General features: G+C 36.3%; 2 protein-coding genes across 2 annotated transcripts; one reads left to right on the forward strand and one right to left on the reverse strand.

The window, feature by feature from the left end:
• Positions 1–9: 9 nt before the first annotated feature.
• mpp1 (MAGUK p55 scaffold protein 1) lies at positions 10–16,334 on the reverse strand. The gene is made up of 12 exons (XM_056730216.1): positions 15,929–16,334; positions 5,647–5,775; positions 5,244–5,322; positions 5,063–5,148; positions 4,152–4,220; positions 2,359–2,555; positions 2,166–2,272; positions 1,983–2,063; positions 1,496–1,576; positions 957–1,159; positions 718–792; positions 10–637 (listed from the first exon to the last, which is right to left on the reverse strand). Exons 1-12 carry the CDS (start codon positions 16,049–16,051, stop codon positions 461–463), a joined length of 1,407 nt encoding a protein of 468 aa, XP_056586194.1. The 5' UTR covers positions 16,052–16,334; the 3' UTR covers positions 10–460.
• Positions 16,335–20,578: 4,244 nt separating this feature from the next.
• Positions 20,579–23,378, forward strand: gpr34l (G protein-coupled receptor 34 like). The gene is made up of 2 exons (XM_056730218.1): positions 20,579–21,061; positions 21,166–23,378. The coding sequence occupies exon 2, from the start codon at positions 21,229–21,231 to the stop codon at positions 22,210–22,212; it is 984 nt and encodes a 327-aa protein (XP_056586196.1). The 5' UTR covers positions 20,579–21,061; positions 21,166–21,228; the 3' UTR covers positions 22,213–23,378.
• The last annotated feature ends 494 nt before the right edge of the window (positions 23,379–23,872 follow it).

Here is a 23,872-nt window from a genome sequence, read left to right on the forward strand (position 1 = left end):
GAGTCACAGTTGGAGTTTAGAGAGTTTATTCAGTCCATTTAAAAGTGCCTTAACATTATGACTTGAGGTACATCCATATATCATTATGGAGAAACATTTCAAGATAAATCTTTCTTCCAAATACTAGTTCATGTGATTTCCCTGTGTTTTAGTATATAATGCAATTTTATTTATGAATAACACCATGATACGGATAAAACAAAATAAAACTTTCAGAGAAGACCGTTCAAAACCAACAAACTGAGTGGTATTTTAAAATCACAGTAGAGGTCCTGTTTGCATCACTTACAACGTCATCGCTTGATGCTTTACTGACATAGTTATAGCGCTCTGTCATTTCATTCGCATATTAAACAAAAAGAACAAACTTATTGCTATTTCAAACTTTCTGTGAAACACATGTGCAAACTGTCTTGTGTTGTCCACGGCGCTGCCGTGTGGGGGTCAGGGATTGGCTGTTTCAATACACCCAGGAGACTGGGACCCACTGTGGGGTCGAGGAGGCTCTCTCGATGGCTTCCTCCACACCCTTAACGCTCTCATCCACATCGTTGTTCACAAGCGTTTCATCAAAGAAGTGGCTGTATGAACACAGAATACTGTCCGACTCCTTCTGGATAGCCTGTACCGCATCGGACTGTCATGAAAACATGTCACAGAGTCAAATGAAATCATTATGAAATAAAGATGTTTGTAGAATCGTAAACCAGTTCTAACCTGATTGGCGGTGTTGGTAGGAGCAATGAACATCACTAGAGGAGCAAACTCTGCCGTCCTGAGCACTTTGAGAGTCTGGAGAAAAGTCACAAATGTTTTAGAAAACAACATATTTAAGCGTATGGCCTGCAAGAAACACAAACAAAAAAAACTCCTTGGCTTGGCTTGACTTGAAGTCAATACCAACTTTAGTGTCACTCAGACCCTATAGGGAATAACATAAGACAGTGAGACATAACCTGAGGTTCCACATCCAGCACTGCAATCTTCCCTTGTTCGTGGATCTTGTGAACAGTTTCAATTTTGGTTCCAAACATGTGGCCCTGGTGGCTGCCATATTCAAGCAGCTCATTTCCGACGATACATCTGGTCATCTCATCATTAGAAATGAAATAATATTCCTTGCCGTTCTCCTCGTCTTTCTTTGGAGGTCTGGTGGTGTCTGAACAGAGAATTTTAGATTAAGAGTTTTTAAGATCGGAAGTGTTTATCTTTGAATCTTTTTAATGATATTATTTTTGTAGTTTCTTTTTAATAGTATTAAAGGAACTGGAAGAGGAACTGAACTTCTGCTTCAACTTATTTTTGAACTCCTTTTTGATGATCTATCATTCCATAACAGACGTGATATCACAAATAAATGTCAAGAAATATTCCACTGTTTGAAATCCAAAAATCAAATCATTTTGTGGATAAGAAACATGTGGATCTGAGTAACAATTCAGTTTCGTTCTGTTATCAATGTGACATATCAAAGAGAGCAGTGAGCTTTACATACGGGGAGCTGGATAGACAAACTTCTCCGGATATTTGCTCAGCAGGGAATTTTTAATATGGCTCCTTCCAACTCCAGGTGCACCTAAAAACAAAACAACATATTTTAGGCCGTATCCTTAAGCACGATTTCTAAATCATGAGCTTGTGTTTGTTAGTGATGTACACTAGATGTTCTGCCTTATCTTCCCCAATGATCATGGATCCATAATTTATACAGTAAATGAAGCTCAAGAAATATTGTCCAGGTCCTTCGCTACACTTTAAAATAAAATGTACTTTGTTCTGATAAGAACATTCAGGCTTTTAATTTTTTTACATAATTCATCATTCAGATCATTCTCAATGATGATTCCTCTATACTTTTACCAATACTTTGTATTGTATTATTGAAGCAGATGCCTTATGGTCAACTAATTTAATAATGGAAAAATACTAATGGTCCCAAATATTAATGGTGCTAAAAATATGATAGGTATAACGGTGCTTACCAATGAGAACGAGAGTTTTTCTATTGAAAGCAGGAAGTCTCACTACCTCCTCATAGGATATTACATCAAGCTGGTCAAAGACTAGAAAGGGCACAAAGAGCTCATTAGTTGATGTGTTTTGACCTATAGATCACCACCAACCAAGTATTTCAATGTGTTTAAAACGCTGAGTGTTTTACTAACTTGAGCTGTGTTTGGCAAGGTACTTGTCTTTGCATTTCTTCTTCTTTCCAAAAGGACTGCATGACTGACCAGCTTCCCGTGTTGCTTTGCTCTTGCTTGCTACTCGCCTGAAAATAATATAATTGTATTGGCCTGCAAATGACACACCTAAACCTTCATACTTGTATGAAACGTATGAAGAGGGCAAATGTACCATTCCTGAAGTTCTGGAGAAGGTATGAGTCCAGCAAAGTCAGTGGAGGAGCTATCCACCTTTCCCTGCCACCAGTTTGGATCTTTCTTATTGATTATTTGAATGATGTCACCCGTCTGGAATTTCAGGCCAGCTTCCTTGCACGGGATGAGGTCATCTTTGGCCGGGTCATAGTCAAACTGTGCTCTCATGTACATCTGGAAAGAATACAGGAAACGTAACGAAGATTTAAAAGTAATTTATAAAGAAATATGATTTATGAACCAGTCACTGCATTCAAAGGGGTTGGGTTAAGGAGGGGATTGGACAGAACAAAAAAAAGGTTGAACCAGAAAGAAGTTCCATCTTGTAAAAAACACGTTAGACATAAAGGTGTGTGTTTAATAAAGCAAATGTGAAAAGTGAACATTTTATTTTAAATGAAAGCATTTAAAGTATAAATTACAGACCACTAAATGTATCTATGGCTAAAAGCTCTAAATGAATCTTCTAGATGAAGCAGTGTGTTAAACCTGTGAAGTTATTATCACAAACATCCAGGGCCCTATCATACACTCGGCGCAAGTGTTTCTGCTAGTTTCAGCCCGACGCAGTTCTCATTTTCCCATCATTCGCCGCGTTGTTTAAATAGTAAATGCACCCGTGGGTGTGCAGGTCTAAAAAATATTTGTTTTCAGGCGCATTGTTATTTGGAAGTACTGAAAATAGACTGCGCGATATACCAACTCAAACCTGGTCTACAGTCAATGACGCAATATGTTTTTGGTTATTTGAGTGTGTTAGTAATCTGCGCCTATAGGCGGTTGCGCAACGCTCGTACATAAAGATAAAAAATCTGGCTTGTCCTGTAGATGGTCTGCTCGTGCGCTTTAACCTCACGCACAAGCAAATGCGTTTCCTTTTTGGAGAAGCGTCCAGTCTTTGCTCTTGCAAATTCCCCTGTGTAAACAAGGAATCCGCCATGGCCCGAACGCAACTGGCTCTTAATGGGAACCATTTAGACGACCTTTTTCAAGTCGGTTAACTAACAAAAGTGGATTCGGACACACCCTGAGTGCACCTGCGCCGTGCGCTTTAGACCATGCGCTATGATCGTTAAAATAGGGCCCTCAAATGTCTTGTTGGGTTGAATTAATTTTAGTGCAGTTTGACATTGTACGACCACCAGATGGTAGCAGAGAAAAATAACTTTTCAAGTTGTTATAGGGATAGTTCACCTAAATTGAAAATTCATCATTATTATATACCCTAAGGTTGTTTCAAACCTGTATAAATTTCTTTGTTTTGCTAAACACAAAGGATGATATTTGGAAGAATGTCATTAACCAAACCGATCTCATGCCCCAATTACTCCCATGTGAGGGTAAATAAATACAATGGGAGTCAATGGGGGATGAGATCGGTTTGGTTCCTGACATTCTCCCAAATATCTAACTTGGTGTTTATCAGAACTAAGAAATGTGTACAGGTTTAAAATGATCTGAGGGTGGGTAAATTATGACAGAATTTTCATTTTTGGGTGAATTTTTAATCCAGAGAAACTCTACAGTTAGTTGTTATCGATGGTTAATATTATATTCACCTGTTTTCTTTCACTGAAGATTCCCATGATAAACCACAAACCTTTTTTTTAATCAAGAATACAGAATAGAGCGGACAAACACAATGAAGAAGTAATCAAATCACACTTTAAGCTCATGTTTAAAGATCAAAGCACAAAGTGAGTTGAGTAGATCAAACCCAAAGAAAGAAAGTGGTATGATGTGACAGATTTCCATTGTTCTTCAACTCACCTCACACGGCATAGAGCGACCTTGCTGATTAGGGATAACTTTCAGTGTGACAACACCATTTGTGTCTTTCTGTAATAATAGACAACATCCAACAAGATTAAACCAGGTGTAACATTACAAACGACATAACCATTGCAATATATAGTATAGAAAATGTGTAATTTAATAATATAAATAATACAAAATTATTATATTAATGATAGAAGTGTGTTTTAATACAACCTGATGTGAAAATTGGCATATGTAGTAGCTAGATACAGATTTTTCATCTAATTATATTTTTGGGTCACTCTCACAACGAAATGATTAGGTCATTTGCAAACACAAAAATATAAAATCAATCTTTTGCAAAGTGAAAATAAAGCGTTATTTACAACCATAACATTTATGTGTTTGTGACAGTTAAGCACATTCTCATTCCCATAAATGGTGTAAAACAAAATCATGGACGATATCTGAGCTATACAGTTAGCAGTGTACATTAAGGGTGTAACTATATACCGAAGTATCGCAAAACGCAATACAAAGACATTAAGATATGTATCGTAGAGCTATTACGTTGTATATCATAAAGCTATGGCAATATATTTTAAAATAAATGTTGTTTGTATATTTTTATGTTAAACTTCAGTTTTATTTTTCTGTGATAGATCGATTATGTTTTTATTAGTTAACATAAAGATGGTTGAAATAAACCTTGAATGTTGTCAATTCTTTTACAAAATAACAAATGTTACAAAACATTGGAACAATCTATCATTTAAGTGTCAGATTCTCATTTTGATACACGTCATGATGCATTGGTAAACCCAGTTTCATGTATCGTATCGAATCCTGAACTGACATCTAGTTAGTGACATTGCTATTTGTACTTCAAAATAACTAATAGGTTTGCGTCCAGAATGACTCACCAGAATCTTCTGCAGCTGATCTACACTTTGACTAGAGACGCTTTTGCCATTGATTTCGGCGATTTCATCTCCTTCATGCAAAGAACCTGTTGAAAATCATTTCAAGAGCAGTTATTAACTTCGCTGTATGTCAACGAAACAGAATATTCACAAAAAAGCTCTACAAAGAAATCCACTGTACCTTGTCTGTGTATCATGCCGCCGTGTAAAATTCTGGCCACCATACACCTCTGTTTTTCATTAAGTTTAAGAGTAACACCCTGCAGAGAAACACAAAACGCATGTAGTGTTTAAATGACATTATATTTTAGATGTTCAGAGACTAGTAAATCGTTAAGACTGTTAACATTGTGACATGCATATCATTTTAAAGCGAGATTATATTTTATATTCTGTAGTCACACTTTAGCTATAGGAACATGACTGTCATATAATGAATTACAGACAACTATGAATATAATAAATGTCCATATTAAATATTTCAAAACTATTCACTGACTAATGTGCACAATTCGCATTTGCATCAAAACAGATTCTGCCTTTAAAACATGTTTACTGTATTATGTAGGATTAAATGACAATACCAGTGGTTCAGAAGGGTTCTTCTCAAAAGCCACCTCTCGCATCTTGGTTGACTCTTTGCCGTTGACATGCCCTGCGCCTCCATTGGTGTAGATGTCCTGCCTTTTACTGTCATATGTCTGCATGGCGGCCTGGGAATGCAAACATTAAACACATTTAATTCAGTAATACAGCCTTTCAGATCCCAATAATTAGCATTGTCTTAATAAGGGCTAAATTCTAAGCAACCATATATTCAAGTAATACAGTTTAAAAACGTAAGTTTTAACAAATGATCTCTTTGTCTAGGCTTAAAAATAAAGAAATGATTTAGGGTGGTGGAGGAGGAGAATCAGACATCTGTTCTGGGTTAACCATTAAACGTTCACATTTGAACACTTCATTAAATTCGGCAATGCTGGCATATGGAGCCAGATACAACTTACAAGGTTGGCATGGTTATGTTGTCTGATGTGCCTTCTTGTTTTAACTTGTGCAACATGATTAAATAAACCTTTTTATTGTAAAGTAGGCTGTATAGAACTGTCTAATGCATACATTTGTAAAAGGGAAGAGTGTATCTTAAAGAGTGGTCACGCGATCGAGTGTAGTCTTATAGTCTTATCCTTGAATCAAAATGTAGACATTATGTACTCACTTTTATGTCATTCGATCCCCTTTCTTTGGGATTCGTCTAACATACGGGTGAGTAAATAAGGAGAAACCCACCATTTCAAGTTGAAGGCTAACAAACCTGTTTGTGGACACCAGCCCTAATACATCAAACATGACATGTTATCTTAGGAATCTCAACAAAATGCCTTTTTTTTCACTGATTTCTGACACAGAGCTGTGGCTGTAAGGACATCATCAATCAGAGAAATGCCAGATCTCACTTTTACAACCTCATAAGCAGGGATTTGTAAAGAGTTGTATGCATCTTCAGAGCTCAGGACAAAGATTACAGCACTCTTATGACACTGGGACTTTGCAGCGTTCAGCTTGAAAACGTGATTTATGACAAGTTGACGTCAGGTTTTGATGACTGGCACAATCTAGTGTCAGCCAGATATTGTGATGAGGCGTGCTGTTTTATGCTGTTGTGAAATCCACTGAGTCTATGAAAATGCAACAATGTTATAACCCCATAGAGACGTCAACTGGACCGGCATGTACTGTATCTATATAACACAAGATTAGTTCATTTAAAGGGATAGTTTATCTCCCCCCCAAAAAATGTCATAATTGACTCAAACTTGAGTTGTTCCAAATCTGTATGCATTTCTTTGTTCTGATGAACACAAAGAAATTAGAGAGAATGCAAGCAAGCAAAAAACAGTTCTTAGCCACCTTTGACTATCATAGTAGGAAAAATGACAATGGTAGTCAAAAGTGCACCTGAACTTTTGCTTTCCTACATTCTTCAACATATCTTCTTTCAACAGAACAAAGAAAACCATTTGGTAACGAGCATTCTTATATCTTTCTCTGATTTGTAACAACTTGAGGGTGAGTTAAGGCGGCATGAAGACAGAATATTCATTTTTGGGTGAACTGTTCCTTTAAACATTACACATTAGTGGACATATAGGTATGGAGGCATGAGCAGACAGACAGACAGACAGACATTCAGGAATTTTTTGAGAGCAATAAAAGAGATCAATTTTGTGCGCATATTGACTTTAGCCAGACTCACCTAAATTTCTGAATATTTTTTTTTTCTCAATACAATCCAACACAATATAATTAAAAAAAAGTTAGTTGTAACTTTAACAAAACTCAAAACGTTGTCCTTATCCGAAACAACAAAGACCAAAACAGTAAGCTGAAAAAACAACTTATTATACTGTAAATCCTCAAAAGTTCTATCAGATTATCACGTTTACAAATTCATACACGTTTGTAGTGCAAAAATGTGGCCTGCCTAGTCACGGTGGGGTACAAGCATACTCATCCTGAAGAGAAACAATGCTCAACTTTTCATTATATAGTTCTTACATTGGGCTATATTGTTATTTTAGAAATTAATTTACCAAAAATTCTCATTCTCAGTCTCTCTTTAGGAAATAGTCCTGTCACATTTATTAGTTAGGAAGATCCACAACATCCACTTAAAATAAGCATTTTAGATATTTTTTTACATTTCTATTTTATACATCTGCATTTATAGTTACGATTTTCGTTTAATGTATAATCAAATCAACAATAAAAGTCCTAATTTGCTTTTGAAAAAAGTGAGTCACTTTTTTGATAAGTTGTTGCCGCACTTTTTGATCACATCATTTTTAATTGAACCAATGGCATGGTGTAAGTGTCATGCTCTCCCAGTTCAGCTACAGGAACACATTACATATTTAGTATTCTGCTGTGATGGAATAAAATGTTAAAAGCAACAGATTTATCTCTTAAATTAGTGGGTGTGGCTAACACGTGTGCAGGCAGCACTCCTAAACGTGAGATCGAGGTCCAGGTCATTATTAAGCAGCAAAATTTAATTAATTGCCTACCCTACACCAAAATCCCAAAATACCTCTGTGTGGACAGGAAGAAATACAAAGACAAGTGCTTTGGATTTCAGGGTGAATAGTGTGTGCTAGTGAAAAGTGATGTGAGAGTGAAAGGGAGGGCAAAAGGGTCCATTAGTGTACGAAATGAGATAACAAGCTAAACTAAGAGTTCCTGCTCTGGGAAAAATCGCATTAAGTCAATCCAATCACACAAAGTGCTTTAATGTTTCCTCATTTTATGGATTCTCTGCAGAAAGCCACTTATACACCAATACGACTGATAATCCTATAAAACGCATGATCGCTCATGTGTGTTTGTGCTATCTGATCCATTGTAAATACAGCATCTGTCTGGTAGATCAGAATGAGACGTACATGAAGGAACAATACAATACAACCTTAACTTCCTAAATGCAGTCAAGAGTCACATACAGACGGAGGAATATAGAGTTACTGTCGGTATCAGTGTCTGCAGTGGGTGCATTTAGATTTATTAATATGAAGTGATTTTTCAAGAAGTTTTTATGAATAGAAAATGTATTCTATTTGTATACCTTTTACAGGCAGGAGAGGGGTGGGTTTGGTGAAGACGAATTCAGAATTTATGTTCTTTTATGTAGCATAAATGCTAAATTTATGGGACCTGTAAGAAAGCTGAGACTGAGCTTTCATAAGATATAAATCAAGATTTGTGCTCCAAAAATATATAGGTTTGATGATGTGGGACCTGTGGGTCCATGGGGGTGTTTAGGACAGCGAATCACAAACTTTTACATTGCAGGACCCACATAGATTGGCATTATCTATCTTGAGACCCAACAAAATATTTTTAAATGGAAATATGGAGAGGAAAAACACATTCATTCTCTATAAGTAGAAGAGTTTTAATTTTCCCTAAATAGAATAAATGAAATTTAAGATGCAAAACCAAACTGTCTAATGGTAAAATATCAAAGCTATTGTTATTGCTTACTCATTAACTCGACTTAAGTGTTGTTTGTGTGTCGTTCAAAAGCCAAATGACTTTCCACGACCCACAGACAAATTGGATACTTCCTCTCTTTGATACAGAAAAGTGAACTGTTCCATTGAGACATAAACCACACATTCATTTCAGTAGGAGAACCACTTGAAATCTTGTCTAATAAGCCAAATGATATCAAAGCCTGAAGACCATCAGCAAAATCTCACGTGAACTCACTTTCACACTGCTGACAAAGCCGCCTTCATTAGAGGGAAGTCACATGTCCATAGGAAACAGCCATGCATCCTGAGCAAAGGTTGCGTGCCACGGTTGGGCTGATAAAACCCAAGTGCACGGGTCAGTGAGGTCCATGAGTATCAGAAGAAACTCTTGTGAAATCAATGTCTATTTTTTCTTTATATGTATAAATCCTAAAATGTTTACCTGTAATGGATACGTATATACTGGAGCTAAATAAGACAGTTATATGTTTTTATTTAGGTTTAACCGACCTAGTATATAAAGAACAAAACAGAACATAACTAGCAGTAGCTCCATCTCCTATGAGTTCCTTCATACTGTATGGTCTAAAAGCAGCGATTTAATAACCAGAAACTAAATATGCTGTTTGTCAAAGGCAACACGTCACTGGATGACACAGTTACTTTGGTCAAAAATAGAAAACACCAACTGGGTTCAACTTGTGGCATCCATTGTACTTGTTTACAGCATTGAGATGGCAAAATATTGAAACCATCAACAGGAATAGGCATTTTGTCCATTCATCCTTTCCACCAGGGGGGCTCTCTCTCCCCTTATAGACTCACTCACTATTCACAAACTTCCTGTCTGAGCTGTTTTCAAGCCATGTATACTTTGTGAAGTATTGTCTGTTTTACTGAATACAGAGCGCTTCATTGTTTCTTGCATTGTTCATGTTCATGTCTATGTTTCTTGTTATGACCATTGTGCCTGTCTATTGGATTACATTACATTTACATTTATACATTTGGCAGATGCTTTTATTCAAAGCAATTTACAGTGCATTATACTTTCATTTGTAACTGAGGATCCCATGATCTTGGCGTTGCTAGCGCCATGCTCTAACCACTGAGCCACAGGAAACAAGAGGGATTACTCTCTTGTTTTTTCGTTTGGTTAGACTGTCTCATGGTTTTTGGATTTATCTGTCTGCCCTTGACTACGATTTGCCTGCTGTTTTTGGATTGTTTGCCTATTGTCTTTTAATAAACAATCGGCACTGAGAATCTCTACTCTCTGCAGTGTCTTGCATGTTACACAAGTGAGGACAAACAAGTGTGCGTGATATGACCACCGCACCTTCCCTTACTCTGTAGGCTTCCTACTTTGGAGTTTCACTGAGTCAGAACGTTCATGTGACAAAGCAAAACCACCACAGTGTAAGGACACATTGAGCGGTTTTACTTGATCTTCAGCAGAACTCAAAGGAGTAGTCATTTGAAATCATTAAACTAGTGTTACCTTCTAAAATTATCACGAAATCCATCCATTTCAACTTTGCAGTTTTGTTTCCTCCCAAAGTTTGTTCCTTATTAATATCTTTGTATGTTGCCTATTGCTTGCTTACTGGAGGATTAGTTCTGCAATAAGCTGCCTTGGAACAATGCGTTTGTTTAGAAAACACTATACAAGTACACATTTATCCTCCCTCGGGCGGTTGAGGAGATACGCACTGCAGTGGACCAAAACAAGTGAGGTAGAATAATAAAGGCTACATGGCTCCGGCTTATACTTACACTGTGACGAGTTTCCAGTCTCATGCCCTGGGAACCAAGCCTTCTTTTGATTTATATGAAGAACGCACAGAGCGAAGACACTGGAAAACAACTGCACTAAGTTTTGGGTGTCATGTCTAAATAATGTGTATGACAAGATGTCTGCCGGACCCATGCAGACAAGCCATAAGACAGTGTATTGGGTTAGAAGCGTTTTTTTAGTTATTTGCTATTATAATCTTTTAAATGGGTAGTTTCATCCCCCCAAAATCCTGTCATCATTTATTGACCTGCATGTGACTCTTTCTTTGGTGTAACAAAAAGGAAGACATTCTGAGAAATGACTCAGCGGTTTTGTGTCCATAAAATTGAAGTTAATGGGGTTCAATGCTCTTTGGGTATCAACATATCTTCTTTTGTGGTCTGCTGAAGAAAGAAAGTCATACAGGTTTGGAATGACATGAGGGTCTTGGGGTGGGCTCATTGCGCAAGTAAACAACCACCTAGCAACAGCCAAGCCACCATGCAGAACACCAGGGAGGCAGCTGGGGTCTGACAGGTGGGCGCACCCAAATAAAGTGTTGGGTAATAGTTTTAATTTCAGTTACAGAATAGTCTAACAGTTTAATATGCAATGTTTATGAAAATAAAAGTGATAAGAATACAAAACTGGTTTAATACATTTCATAGAGAGTTTGAAAGCACAGTAAATGTCTTCATCTGCCATGCTGTAAACACTGGATCATAAAGCCATACACCTACCCAAACCTTGCCCTAAACCAGGGGTATTTCAATTAAAGTTTATGTATTTTCTTTGCAGCAGAGGTCCAACAATTCTTGATTTTGAACAAATACATATTTCATCAATTGAGTCAAATATGTTGTATATGAAAAGATGTTTTATCATTTTCTTTACATTCTGATTCTCATAGGTCTAAGGCCTGATAATAACTGAGAAAATGTGCTGTAGGCTCTGGTGCTTAAAGAGATTGTTCACCCAAAAATAAACATTCTGTCATCATTTACACACCCTCGGGTTGTTTCGAACCTATATACATTTCTTTGTTCTGTTAAACACAAAGAAAGATATTTGGAAGAATGCTAGTCATTTTCAGTTCTGAGACATCATCCACTACCATAGTAGGAATTTTCTCTTCGTATATGTGGTTGTATGTGGACCATGAAATTAGATATTTTGAAGAGTTTAGGAACACAAACAGTTCTGGGGCACCTTTGACTTCCATTAATTTTTTCATCCTATGGCAGTCAATAATGTCACAGAATTGAAAATTGCTAGCATTCTTCCAAATATCTTTCTCTGTGTTCATCAGAACAAAGAAATGTATACAGACATGAAGGGTGAGCAAATGATGACAGAATTTTCATTTTTGACAAAGTAATCACTTTAAGCACCCACATCTAATGGTAAGAGACTCGGAATTGTAACACAAACATTGCCGGTTCAAGCCTCAGTAACAGCAGGGATTGTAGGTGGAGGGAGCGAACAATCAGCACTCTCCTCCACCTTCAATACCACGGCTGAGTTGAGATCCTTGAGCAAGGCACCGATCCCCCCCAACTGCTCAACGCCTCACATGACTTTCACTTTTCACTACAAAGTAGACCAAAGGACTGTACAGCCAACACAAAAATGAGAAAATATATAAGTGGTCTATTTTAATATTTACATAATGTATAAAATTACTGAAATCAATTTTATCATGAGCAAAAGTACTAACAAAGTTAATATCTAGGGATGAACGATAAATTATTGGCCATATTGGTAATACAATTTAGGCCGAAATATTATAGCCGAAAAATCATAAATCATTTTCTCTGGTTGAACTTCTTCTGCTGCACTCTGCTCCCAGTTGAATACACATAGAACTGTCTTTCTGTCATGATCATTCACTTACTTTTATTAGCAAAACATTGTTGATGTAGAAACAGTATTGTATGTAGATACAGTATTTGTGAATGTGTAAATTATAGCCTGAATGCTTTCTGCCTTGAGACTTGTTAGACATGTTGCTATTAAGAAAACAATTCTGGGTTGTTCTGGAAGAACATCTATAGACTAAATTGATTATTAAATAAGAAATATAGCAGAAAAGTTTGAAGGTTAGATAATCTTTTGTAACTAAGGCTTGGTTCATGATTTTCAGAGGAAAAAGAGAACAAATGGTTATCTTGTTTTCTGCAGTCAATGTTTTCAAATAATTGTTATTAACTAAATTAAAGTTATCAACTTTTTGCCTTTTGTTTTATTCTTAGGGAATTTTGTATTAATATTTATTTACTGTATATCAGGCAATATATCGGTTTTCGGCTTCCGAAGCTAAATAATTGTCGGATATAGGCCCAAATTCTAATGTGGAACTAAAGCACGTAAGCGCCCATTGCCAACAAAACTCACTCAACGGTTGACGCATGGGCGGGCTATTTCTTTTGCCTTGCCAAGCATTGCCCAATAAGTGACTAAGAAAAGTTGTTACGAAACGGGTTTTCATGTTCGAAAAAAACTTTCTGAAACCTATATGAACACTGGGGGAGTGTATCGAGCACAAAAATACTACATCATACGTCCGACTCGTTTTTTGTCAATTTGACCATGTCAAGCATTTTACATTCAAATTAAGGCATTTGGAATGCGCTTTTATCCAAAGCGACTTACATTGCTTTATCCTATACATTTTACATAGGTATTTGCAATTCCCTGGGATCGAACCCACAACTTTGTGTGTTAACATAATGCTCTTACCACTGAGCTACAGGAAAGCATGAAAAGCAGGTATATATTGTAACATTGTAAATAAGTCAGAAAGCATAAAACACTGTTGCATGCCCACTTTAATATCATTAAAGCTAAATGTAGAAACAAGACGTTATATATCAAATAGTGAACTGACCGATAAAAATACTTTATTACTGCTGCATTTTTGTGTACTGCAGTGTACAGTAAAAGGGTCCATTTATTTACCTTCTCTCGGCATCGGCAGGTCTTTAAGGGACGCGTCTTTGGTGGGAGAATCATTTCGTTACACATTCACAAATAGAGTGCCTGTAGATTATTTCTGATAACAATCAAAAGAAACCAAGTTACTTAGTTACTTGGCTAAACTTGTCTCTCCGATATTTAGATTCGGATACCAAGCTCAACCGCTAGATGGCAGTGTACCACACGGTTTGTTTAAATGCGACCACACTGCAGGACCCCTTCAACAAACCGCATGTTAAGTACTAAGTTTTCAGGTATAATCAGCATTATGTGAAAAGGGGAGCTTTAAGTCTCAAGCTTTTGTCTAAAGCAACCAGAATGCAGCTCCGAACTGTTCTCCAGACTTCCCTCTTTAATCTGCAGAGAAAATGATTGCTACTAAATATAGATCGCTTGTGCTCTTCTGCTTGACTAGTGAAGCGTCATAGAAACATGACTAAGAAGCCAGCATAATGCACTGGGCCTATAAACGCTCCCATCAGCAGTATTGAGAACACCCAGGGCTGGTATTCTGATGAAGGACTGTGATGCTTTATGAATGATGTGCATAAAAGGGAATGTCTGATATCCTGGAAGTGATTCTCATTCTTGTCTTCCTCAGAAAAGATCATCTCTCATTGACAAACCACATGAAATTATAAATCATTAATGTTCCTGGCGCAAACCATTTGGGAAGAATTGAATACTTTCAGTTTTGTTCAGTTATTGCCCACTACACACACTCACACAATAAGAAATCAGCTATCATCATCGGCTGGTCTTAAAAGCGAAGAATTTCTCAACGTTGTTAACTAAATTGATATAAGGGGTAATGAACTTTTCCAGCATGGGAGGCCCTGAGAGAGACATGAAAGTGAAAAATGTCAATTTGTGACTGAAGATAAAAACATAGTCCTTTTGTTTTGTACATGTTTTTCTGAATACCATAGGTTCATAGTTCACAAATAGTTTTATTGTATATCAAATCATAGTCTACATAGACCAAGAACATGACAAAAAAATATAACCTCTGTTAAAAAGTCTGTTGTGCTGGCACTAATCCTATCTTCCCTACAGAGCACTATAGTCAGTACTTTATAAAGTTTATCTTAGGGAACATAATAAAGTGGGCTGGTCTTGGCCATTAACCTTGGAACTGGCTATAGACCTTAATGTCCCAGCATCACAGATAAAACTGGAACTGGTAATTCACTTACATTCTGATCCCATCATTCAAGAGAGGTGCGAATGAGGACAATCCTATTAAATTATTATAAATATTTGTTGTCAAACTGATAATGATTATGTCTTTAATTGTAAAAAGCTTTCATCGCATTTTTACATTTGCAGAAATAGAGCAATCTTAAATGTTTCCAGAGAATAAAGGAACGTCTCCTGCGTCTAAAACGTTCCTCTTGAGAAAGTTCTAGGGGTACAAATGGGACGAATCCTATATGATACTGAAACCTTACAAATGAAACCCGACTTTTGTCAGATGAGATCATAACTTACAGTATGTTTACAAATATGTTTTACAAACATATGTTACAGGTCGATGCGCAGCTGTCGTCGTGACGTCACGATGCGTCACATCAAAATAATTATTAAACATTAATCATATATAATGATCACTTACACAGTAATTTGTTTAAACTATTTCGTTTAAATCTTCAAAACATAAAGCCGTAGTGCTGAGCATTAGCATTCACAGCTGTCATCATGACGTAGGGACGCGTCACATCAAAAACATCAAAATAACATTATTTTTATACTTTTATCATTACCCGTAGTAATAAATGCGTTCTGTTTCAACTATTTCATTTCTATGTTGAGAAGTTAAACATAAAATAGTGTAAAAGTAGAGCTGTATTGAGCAGCAGTGTGATGCTGATGTCAAACCGGGCTGCACCAGAACAGACCAGAACATCTCCATCCCTCACCATGTACACCAACGACTACTGCGATTAAATATCTCCTAACGCTAATAAAACCAGACATATACAGTAAATATGCGGCTATAAATGCGTAAATGTGAATAACAGTCACCCGCCATCCTCTGAAAGGGAAAAACGAGTCGATTTCTTCGCGAAATCCTCTTACCTTCTCTGACTTGGGTTTGGGCTGCAGCAGTTGTTCCAAATAGAGATCCGAGAGAGCCGTGCGCGCGCTGTTCACACGCTCCAGAGTGACCGCGGGTTCGTGTTTATTGCAATTTAACGTCATGTTTCACAGTCAAAGAGGGAGGGGGTCAAAATAAGAAAAAGTGTGGACCGCGTCGAATCCGATCAAGGTCCAAAATGGGTTGATCAAGAGAGCGAAACGAAGTGATAAGGAAGATAAAGCTCTCGCCTCTGCTCGAAGTCCGGAGTTTGCGCAAGAGAGGAGACACAGCTGACAGGGGCACATAAACATGAGCGCGAGGAGGGGGGGTGACACACTGCAGCTTCCCTTGACATTGGATACTTGCGTCGATACTACCGCTGAGTAAACGTAAGGTGAACCTGTAAACCATTCTACTACTATGGCGAGGATTTATCTCATGAATACTAATTACGTAAACTACGTTCGCCCAGCTGTCCTAGCTAACAAGCGAATCACGGGGTGCTACTGTAGGAGGGGGCGTGGCTTATGAATATAAACATGCGGTTTGATTGGAAGAAGCAAGAAATATTAATAAGGAAATTCCTTTGTGATTGTTTGCTTTGACAATATAAAGCCGAAATGCATCTGTTGCTTTCAACGCTTGCTGATTTGTGTCGTTTCCTATCGGAACTGAAAAAAGCGAGGTAAATAGACACCGAATAGCAGTGAATGTGCTGCTTGTGTTTTAAAGCTTAAATATTCCTGCTGGAAAAGGAAATTCTGATGGATTTAAATCCTGCGTGAATCAACTTTTCACAGAGGAAATTTGAAATGGTTTAATGGTAAACAGCTGATGGTTCATAGTGGTATCTGTGCCAATTTGTATGGTTTCTTTCAGCAAGGATGCTTAAGAAAAAGAAAGAAAGAAATATTATATAAATATAACTGAACACATATAAGATAAAATATGCACGTCTCCCTTTTAAGAGTAACCCAAATAACACTTCCTTCACATGTCTAGTCAACACACGTTTTTATTCTTAAGTTTACAAATCAGTTTCGAAGAACTTGTGCGCCCCCTTGCGCCGCAGGGGAGAACGTGCAGTATCTCTATATTTTACAGTATGTCTATACAGTATTTTGCAATGTCACCCCCTCGTGGTCAAAAGTTCCATTCTTTTGTAGTTTGTTTGCTGGGTATTAACTTTGACAGATGGATTGCATTACATGTAAACGATCATCAAGTTCTCAACACATACACATTTTATTTTTTACTTTTTAAGGCTCCACAAATGTGTCATCTTTATGTTTAAGAAATAGTTTATTGGTCATTCAATCTGACATTATTTATTCACTCTCATTTCATTGGAACCCTACATGATTGGAACACAAAAGAAGATGTTTTGAGAAATGACTTATTTGTTTTGAGCCCTTACAGTGAATAGTGGGGGCCAATGATGTTTGTTTACCAACATTTGTCTCTATTTGTCATATGCTTCAAAATATGTTGCAAACAAAAGATGAGAAGATGTAAATTGGACATCTTGAATAACACCACCTATAATCTAATGGTGCACAGAGTTCTAAAGAAGTTGTGGTGTAACCAACCGCGGTCTGAAGAGGTTTGGTAATTACTATGGTAGTGCTAAAGAGGACCAAAAGGGAAACCGATCCTCTTTTGAATCCATTTATGAACACAAAAATGACCGAGATGACTTACAGCTAGTTTCCTTTCTGGTTTAACCAAACAGAGTTTGGTTCATTTAATGTGCACTCCGTCTTCCGGTTTAGTCCCCTTGGTGTGAACAGATGTGAAATGTCTCTCTCGGGGTCACGACAATGAGTTCAAGTGTTCTCAAAACATTTTACAAAACATGTTACAAAAAAAGCAATAAACATCGCAAATGAAATACAGGCTTACTCCAACTTTCACGTTCAAATTGTCTGGTTTGTCTATGAAAGATTGAAATGCTCTTTATTTACTTGCATGACCTTCTAATATAGTTTATGTGTAGTTTCTATTTCATATTAGACACTTTTAAAAATTGTTTATTAAATAATCTCTAAATGAAGCCATTACACGAGTTAAAAAGTAAAGTGGGCATATTTATTTAAAACATTTATTTCATAATTCCTTGAATGTTTGATCATGTCTTAAAATCTCCAGCATTTCGTGGGAAAAATATGATATTTAGATTAGTTTGTGTTAGAAGTTTAACTGGGGGAGTTTTGTCGCGTGGGCTCAAGCCTGTTTGTCATTTTCATGCACTGAGCTGTAGCACCGATTAGAAACTTCATGTGACTGCAGTATGTGGTTTGGCTCATATGCAAAATGAAGTTTTGATACTGGGCTCTTTCGTCATATCCTGTGGAGGCAGTGATAGCAGACAAAATCTTCTGCATCTTCTTGAATGCGTATGAAATGAATTAGGTGAATATCCTTTCCTTTGATGGCATGCTTAGTTTATAAGCTTAAATTAAATGTATATAAATATATATGCTCGGACAAAATATCATAAATATGCTAAAAAATATCAAGACACATACAACTGTGTCTAAATGTGCTTTTTATTTTTCTCTTAATCATTTGAAAAAAAAACATTCACCAAGTGTGTAGTCATTTAAAGCAGCACTTATTGATTTCGCAAAACAATTTAGAAAAATATAAAACATTATTACACAAGCATATTACATTTTTTCTTGCTTCTATTTATTTATTCATTGATTTATGAAGACATAGGGTATTACAGTACACTAAAAATACACTACAGTTTTTTTTTATATTACTTTGAAAAACAAAAACAAAATGATCTTTCAAATGTTTTTGCTTATGCAGGCAACAGGCCTTTTAATATTACAAACCAGACCGAGCCAGACCACAACACAGTTTATATCAGCTTGGGATCTATCTATTAAGTGTTATGTGGTATTGTTACTGTTGCTGTCATTTGACCTTAAATGCCATACTAATAATAATCACATGAGCCAAAACCTCAGTACGGTAAATTTATTTTGTTTGGCTTTATGACATCTCTTGTACATTGTACACTTGAGTTGTTTGAAAACTGTAAGGATAGAAAATGAGAAACTAAAGAATGTCGCAGATGACACATCTTGGAATCCTCATGAATGATAGGTTTCTTTTTGTTCTGCAAAAAATAAAAACTAGCTCCAATGTCAAAAATAAAACAACTACATACACACAAATGGTCATATAGTGACTTATATTTCACTGGCACTAGATTTTGTAACTTCCAAGGGTTCAAATGTAAGTGAGATTTTGTTTATGTTATGACAATATTGCATATATTCTTTTGAACAGAGTTCTTAAAGACAAAATGAATGAACTGACCTGTAATCGGTCAGTGTCACAAAGTGATACTTTATGCAACTCACTGTATTACTCTCCACTACACAAGTCATTAGAAAGGCTTGTTAATGTATGGCCTAAATGTTCTGATATAAATTAATCAATGTGTGTCAATGTACAATAAGAAGGCTTTTTTAGAAATATAACATACAGTCTTTGATGGATAACAAAGTGATACAAAGGTTTACTGTATATGGAGTGGTTGGCTGTGATGTCAACTGTTCAAGATCCTTATCAGGAATTTAAAAGAAAAGAGTTTGGTTGAAACCCCCTTTGCCTCAGACCTTTAGGTGCGGTTTCCCAGACAGGGTTTAATTTCATTGTTAAATGTGTCTTGATCAAACTACTTGCACAGACTTTCCTTAAAATATGTCTGTCATGAAGCTGAACCCAGACGCAGACAGCACATTAACAAAACTAATTTATTAAAAAAAGAGTGAAAACAAGACAGTACAGAAAAATCCCCTGAGGGTGAAAACAAGAGCAGAACGTAACAGGACAGGACAGGATAAAACTAAACTAAACTAAACTTTTAACTAAAGAACTTACTGGACTAACAAGACGTGGCAGGGCAATAACAAAACGGTCCAGCACAAGACAGAAAACATACAGGCTTTAAATAGGGATGAAACTAAGGGGAGTTAACTAGGGCAACAGGTGAAAGATGTAAACTAATGATGGGATAATGAATAAGAAACGAGAGTGCAGGGCTTAGGCGGAGGACGGGAGAGCACATGGAAATGGGGCTGTCATGATCCCGTCGGCCAGAACAAGAGAAATAACTGTCAGTGTGATTGATTTGTCCTAAGATGTACAGCAGTGATGTTTTTTGTAAAGTATGTTTTCGAAAACAATTTATATATCCTATCCAACTTAGATAAGGCCTAGTCCTGTTTTAAGATTATCCTTGTCCGAGAAACCACCCCAATATGTTTTATTAGTATGTTAACTTTTATCTAAGTTAAACACAGACAAAAACAGGTGGAAGAACAGATTGTCTGAATCAGTCAGCAATCAATGTGATGATGATTATGACTTGCATCCAGAATAAAAGTTTGTGTCTGTGTACTGTGTATGTTAATGTTTTATTTATAAACACATACACATACATGTATATATATTTTAAAATATTGACATTCATATATATTTAACAATCATTTAAATTGTAAATGTTTTTTTTTTAAATATATGTGTATGTTTTTCTTAATACAAAATTAATGTGCATGGCACACAGACATAAATTATGTAATATCATTTATGTAATAAATTATGTATTTTTTTGGAGTCAAAAAAGGTTGAGAACCAGACACAAAGCCTTTGAGGAACCTTAATTTGAATCAGAATTTGAAATAGCTGTTGTTTATGGGTCTTGAAGCTTCTAATTCAAATACAACAGAAGACACATAACAATAAAGATGTAAAAATGTTAAAAAATACTTGTGACTAGCCATCAGGTGCCATCTAGGAATCCGCTGTCAAAATATGATAAGGCGAAAGTCAACTTGAATTCCGAATCTTTAGGAAACTTTAATAACAAAACTCAATTCCTGGACTCTGAGAATGGTGAGAAAGTGAGGTAAGCATTTTCAATGGAATGCCTGGCTTGTCTTTGAAGCGCTGTGGTTTCGGTGCTTTTTCTGCTGGGGCATCATTTTCAACCACAGCCAACCAAGATGCAACGTCAAACATGAAAAGAATTTCCTGCACGGGTGCTATGGAGTTTCTGAGTAGAGCATACAATTGCTCACATCTTCATTTCTACTCAAGAGAAAGTCACACGGGTAAGAACGACATTGATTTGTGAAGCTATTTTTTTATCAGTTTTTGATTAAAATCTTTGCCAAACAGCAGAACATGCTTTGATGCTTTCCCTTCTGGTTGTTAGGCTCTTCTGTGTGTTGACGTTCAAAGTGGCTCGTAAAGTGTACAGTAGGTTTTGGCTGTCACGATGTCCCACGACAGCAATGTTACGACCAACGAAACCTGTGAGATCCATGATGGCAACCTGTCTCCCTTTCTGCCCATTGGCTACATCATCATCTTTTGTGTGGGACTTCTCTGCAACATCGTCACCTTCTACATATTTTACCTTCGCCGGCATGCAGATTCTTCCATGGCCGTGTACATGCGTCACCTAGCGATGGCGGACACCCTCCTGGTCCTGTGTTTGCCGTTGCGCTTCTACTACCACAATAAAGAAGGACCTTTTTATATATGCAAGGTGGTGGGCATCTTCTTTTATATGAACATGTATTCCGGCATCCTGTTCCTCAGTCTTATCAGCCTGGATCGCTACCTGAAAATCATTAAACCCCTTTGGGTCTTCCGTATCCAAAAGACGAGGTGGAGCCAAATGGTGAGTTATACCATCTGGGTGGTCCTCATCTTAGGAATGTGCCCCTTCTTGGCCAGCAACAACCAGAAACATCCGTGCAACAAGATCTGCTTCCACTTCCACAAAAAGGGGGTTGTCGGCGGAGTTATTAACTTGACCACCGTGGTGGTGTTTTTGTTTTTTTACCTGGCTTTTCTTTGTTTTTATGGAAAGATCACCAATAAACTCAGGACTATGTCCCTTGGAAACGGTGACCCTAAGGGACAAAATAGAAAAAAGAAGGTCATCATAAAGACTTTCTTGGTGCCGGCCATTTTCACGGTGTGCTTCGTGCCTTATCATATGATACGCATACCGTACGTTCTGGCTCAAATGAACGTGATTGGAGATCTTCAGAGCCAACAGTTGTTGCACATCTTAAATGAGAGCACCTTGCTTCTATCCTCTCTTAATAGCTGCCTAGACCCAATTATCTATTATTTCCTGTCCAGTTCATATAGGAAAACCATTTTATGTGCCATACGGGGACAGTTTAAAAATATGTATGCTTTAAACAGAAGAAGAATCAGCATAAACCGCTCGATCACTGAAATTTAGGTTAACAGCCCCTTTGAAGTCATTTGAGACTTTGACAACTAAGGATAAATGATTAAGTTATTCAAGAAAATAAATTTGCTTAATTGATTATAAAACTTTGAAAAAAGAAAATCATGTCTTGCTTATTTGGTCACTACCCCATTTGGGTAGTTATCAAATTACTTGTTGTTCTTTGTTGGTTCAAGTTTTCTGGTTGCCCTAAAATTGTATTAAGTTAAACCAATTAATTCCTCTTTGAGTTAAATAAACTTGTTGAGTATAATAATATTTTCAAGTTGAGTTAACTAAAAATTTTAAGCCAACTAGGTAATTTATTTTTTTAAGTTGAACCAACAATGTTTTTACAATGCATAGTTTTTAGGTTTGGATTACTCCATTATTATTCTAAAATGTGGAAAACATGATTAATGATCATAATTTTACTGGTGCTGTATGTTTTTAAGCATCTTCTGTGTTTCTGTAAATGCAGAACACATGTGTATATTGACTGTAGCATTTATTGAATATTTGTGTATATGTTTATTGAAGCTGTAGAAGATTATGTTTATGTACATATAAAAATTTGTTTATGCTGTTGCTTTTGTTGAAACAGTATAACTAATTCATAGAGATCATAACCTTTATTTATGCTAGTTAAGAATGAGACATATAAAATGACCTTTGTAAATGTCGTGGCTCTCTCATAAATGTCCTCGTTCTCCTGTGGTGTGAGCCTTGTTATATGCATAACCCATTTTTTGCGGTGATGAGTTAGTTAGCCTTTATGTGTCTTAGCCACATTAAGCATGTTCTTAAAACTAAGAGCAATTTGGGGAAAACCAGGTTTATTGATGGTTCAAAATGTTTTTTTTAATTTGAAAAACATAAGCATTATAACGAATGACAAATAAAAATAAAAGGTGGAATGAAACAAAGAGGGAAAATAATGCAAAATACACATATGTCTGTGGAAACACTGGTCCACTGATATCATTTTAAGCCAAGTTACTCTGAAAAAAGAGACTTTTCAACAAAGCTTATATAAAATCTCTTGAATTTTTCTTTGTTTTTATTGAGTTGATTTTATTATTTTTATTTATTGTTTATTGGTTTATGAGTTATTAAAACAGCTGTCATTAAATGTTGTATTGTATTGTATAAGAGATAATATATAAAATGATACATATGGTTTTCTGCTGTAAAATACATCCTACTGTATCTTTGTGTGTGTAAATGCCTGTAATCTATTATTGTAACAGTTTATGGAAACAAATAAATATATTATTATTAAATGATTGTTTCATTCACTTATTTTATTAACTATTGTTTTCATATTTATTGTTCTTTATTTACATATTTCTCTTAATTCTTTCAAATTTCATGCAAGGGCTGCATATCATGCACCTCAAATCAACTCCCAAAAGCCTCTCAGCTGGTATGACGGATTCATGCGTTTAAGTAAACTATGAGTGAGGCTCAGATCTGCAGTGTGGGTTTGATGTCATTCTTTTCTGATATGATTCAGATCAAAAGAGCAAAGGGGTATTGAAAAGGGGAGAACGTTGATAAAAAGTTTTTCCCTGAATGTGTTGTCCAGTTATAAAATGAGTTATCTCAGATTATGTACCATTTTGATGATACACAATGTAATTTTGGAAGAAAAAAAGGATAAATAGGTGAG

Source organism: Triplophysa dalaica, chromosome 19 (assembly GCF_015846415.1).
Source record: "Triplophysa dalaica isolate WHDGS20190420 chromosome 19, ASM1584641v1, whole genome shotgun sequence".
NCBI classification, from domain to species: Eukaryota; Metazoa; Chordata; class Actinopteri; order Cypriniformes; family Nemacheilidae; genus Triplophysa; species Triplophysa dalaica.

Excerpts from the sequence above, each read along its gene's own strand:
- mpp1 (XM_056730216.1), bottom strand. The coding sequence starts at position 16,051 with ATGACGTTAAATTGCAATAAACACGAACCCGCGGTCACTCTGGAGCGT. Across the intron at positions 5,323-5,646 it reads AGAACCCTTCTGAACCACTG|GGTGTTACTCTTAAACTTAA; the intron begins GTATTGTCATTT and ends GTTTCTCTGCAG. Across the intron at positions 638-717 it reads CTACCAACACCGCCAATCAG|TCCGATGCGGTACAGGCTAT; the intron begins GTTAGAACTGGT and ends TTTTCATGACAG.
- gpr34l (XM_056730218.1), top strand. The coding sequence starts at position 21,229 with ATGTCCCACGACAGCAATGTTACGACCAACGAAACCTGTGAGATCCAT.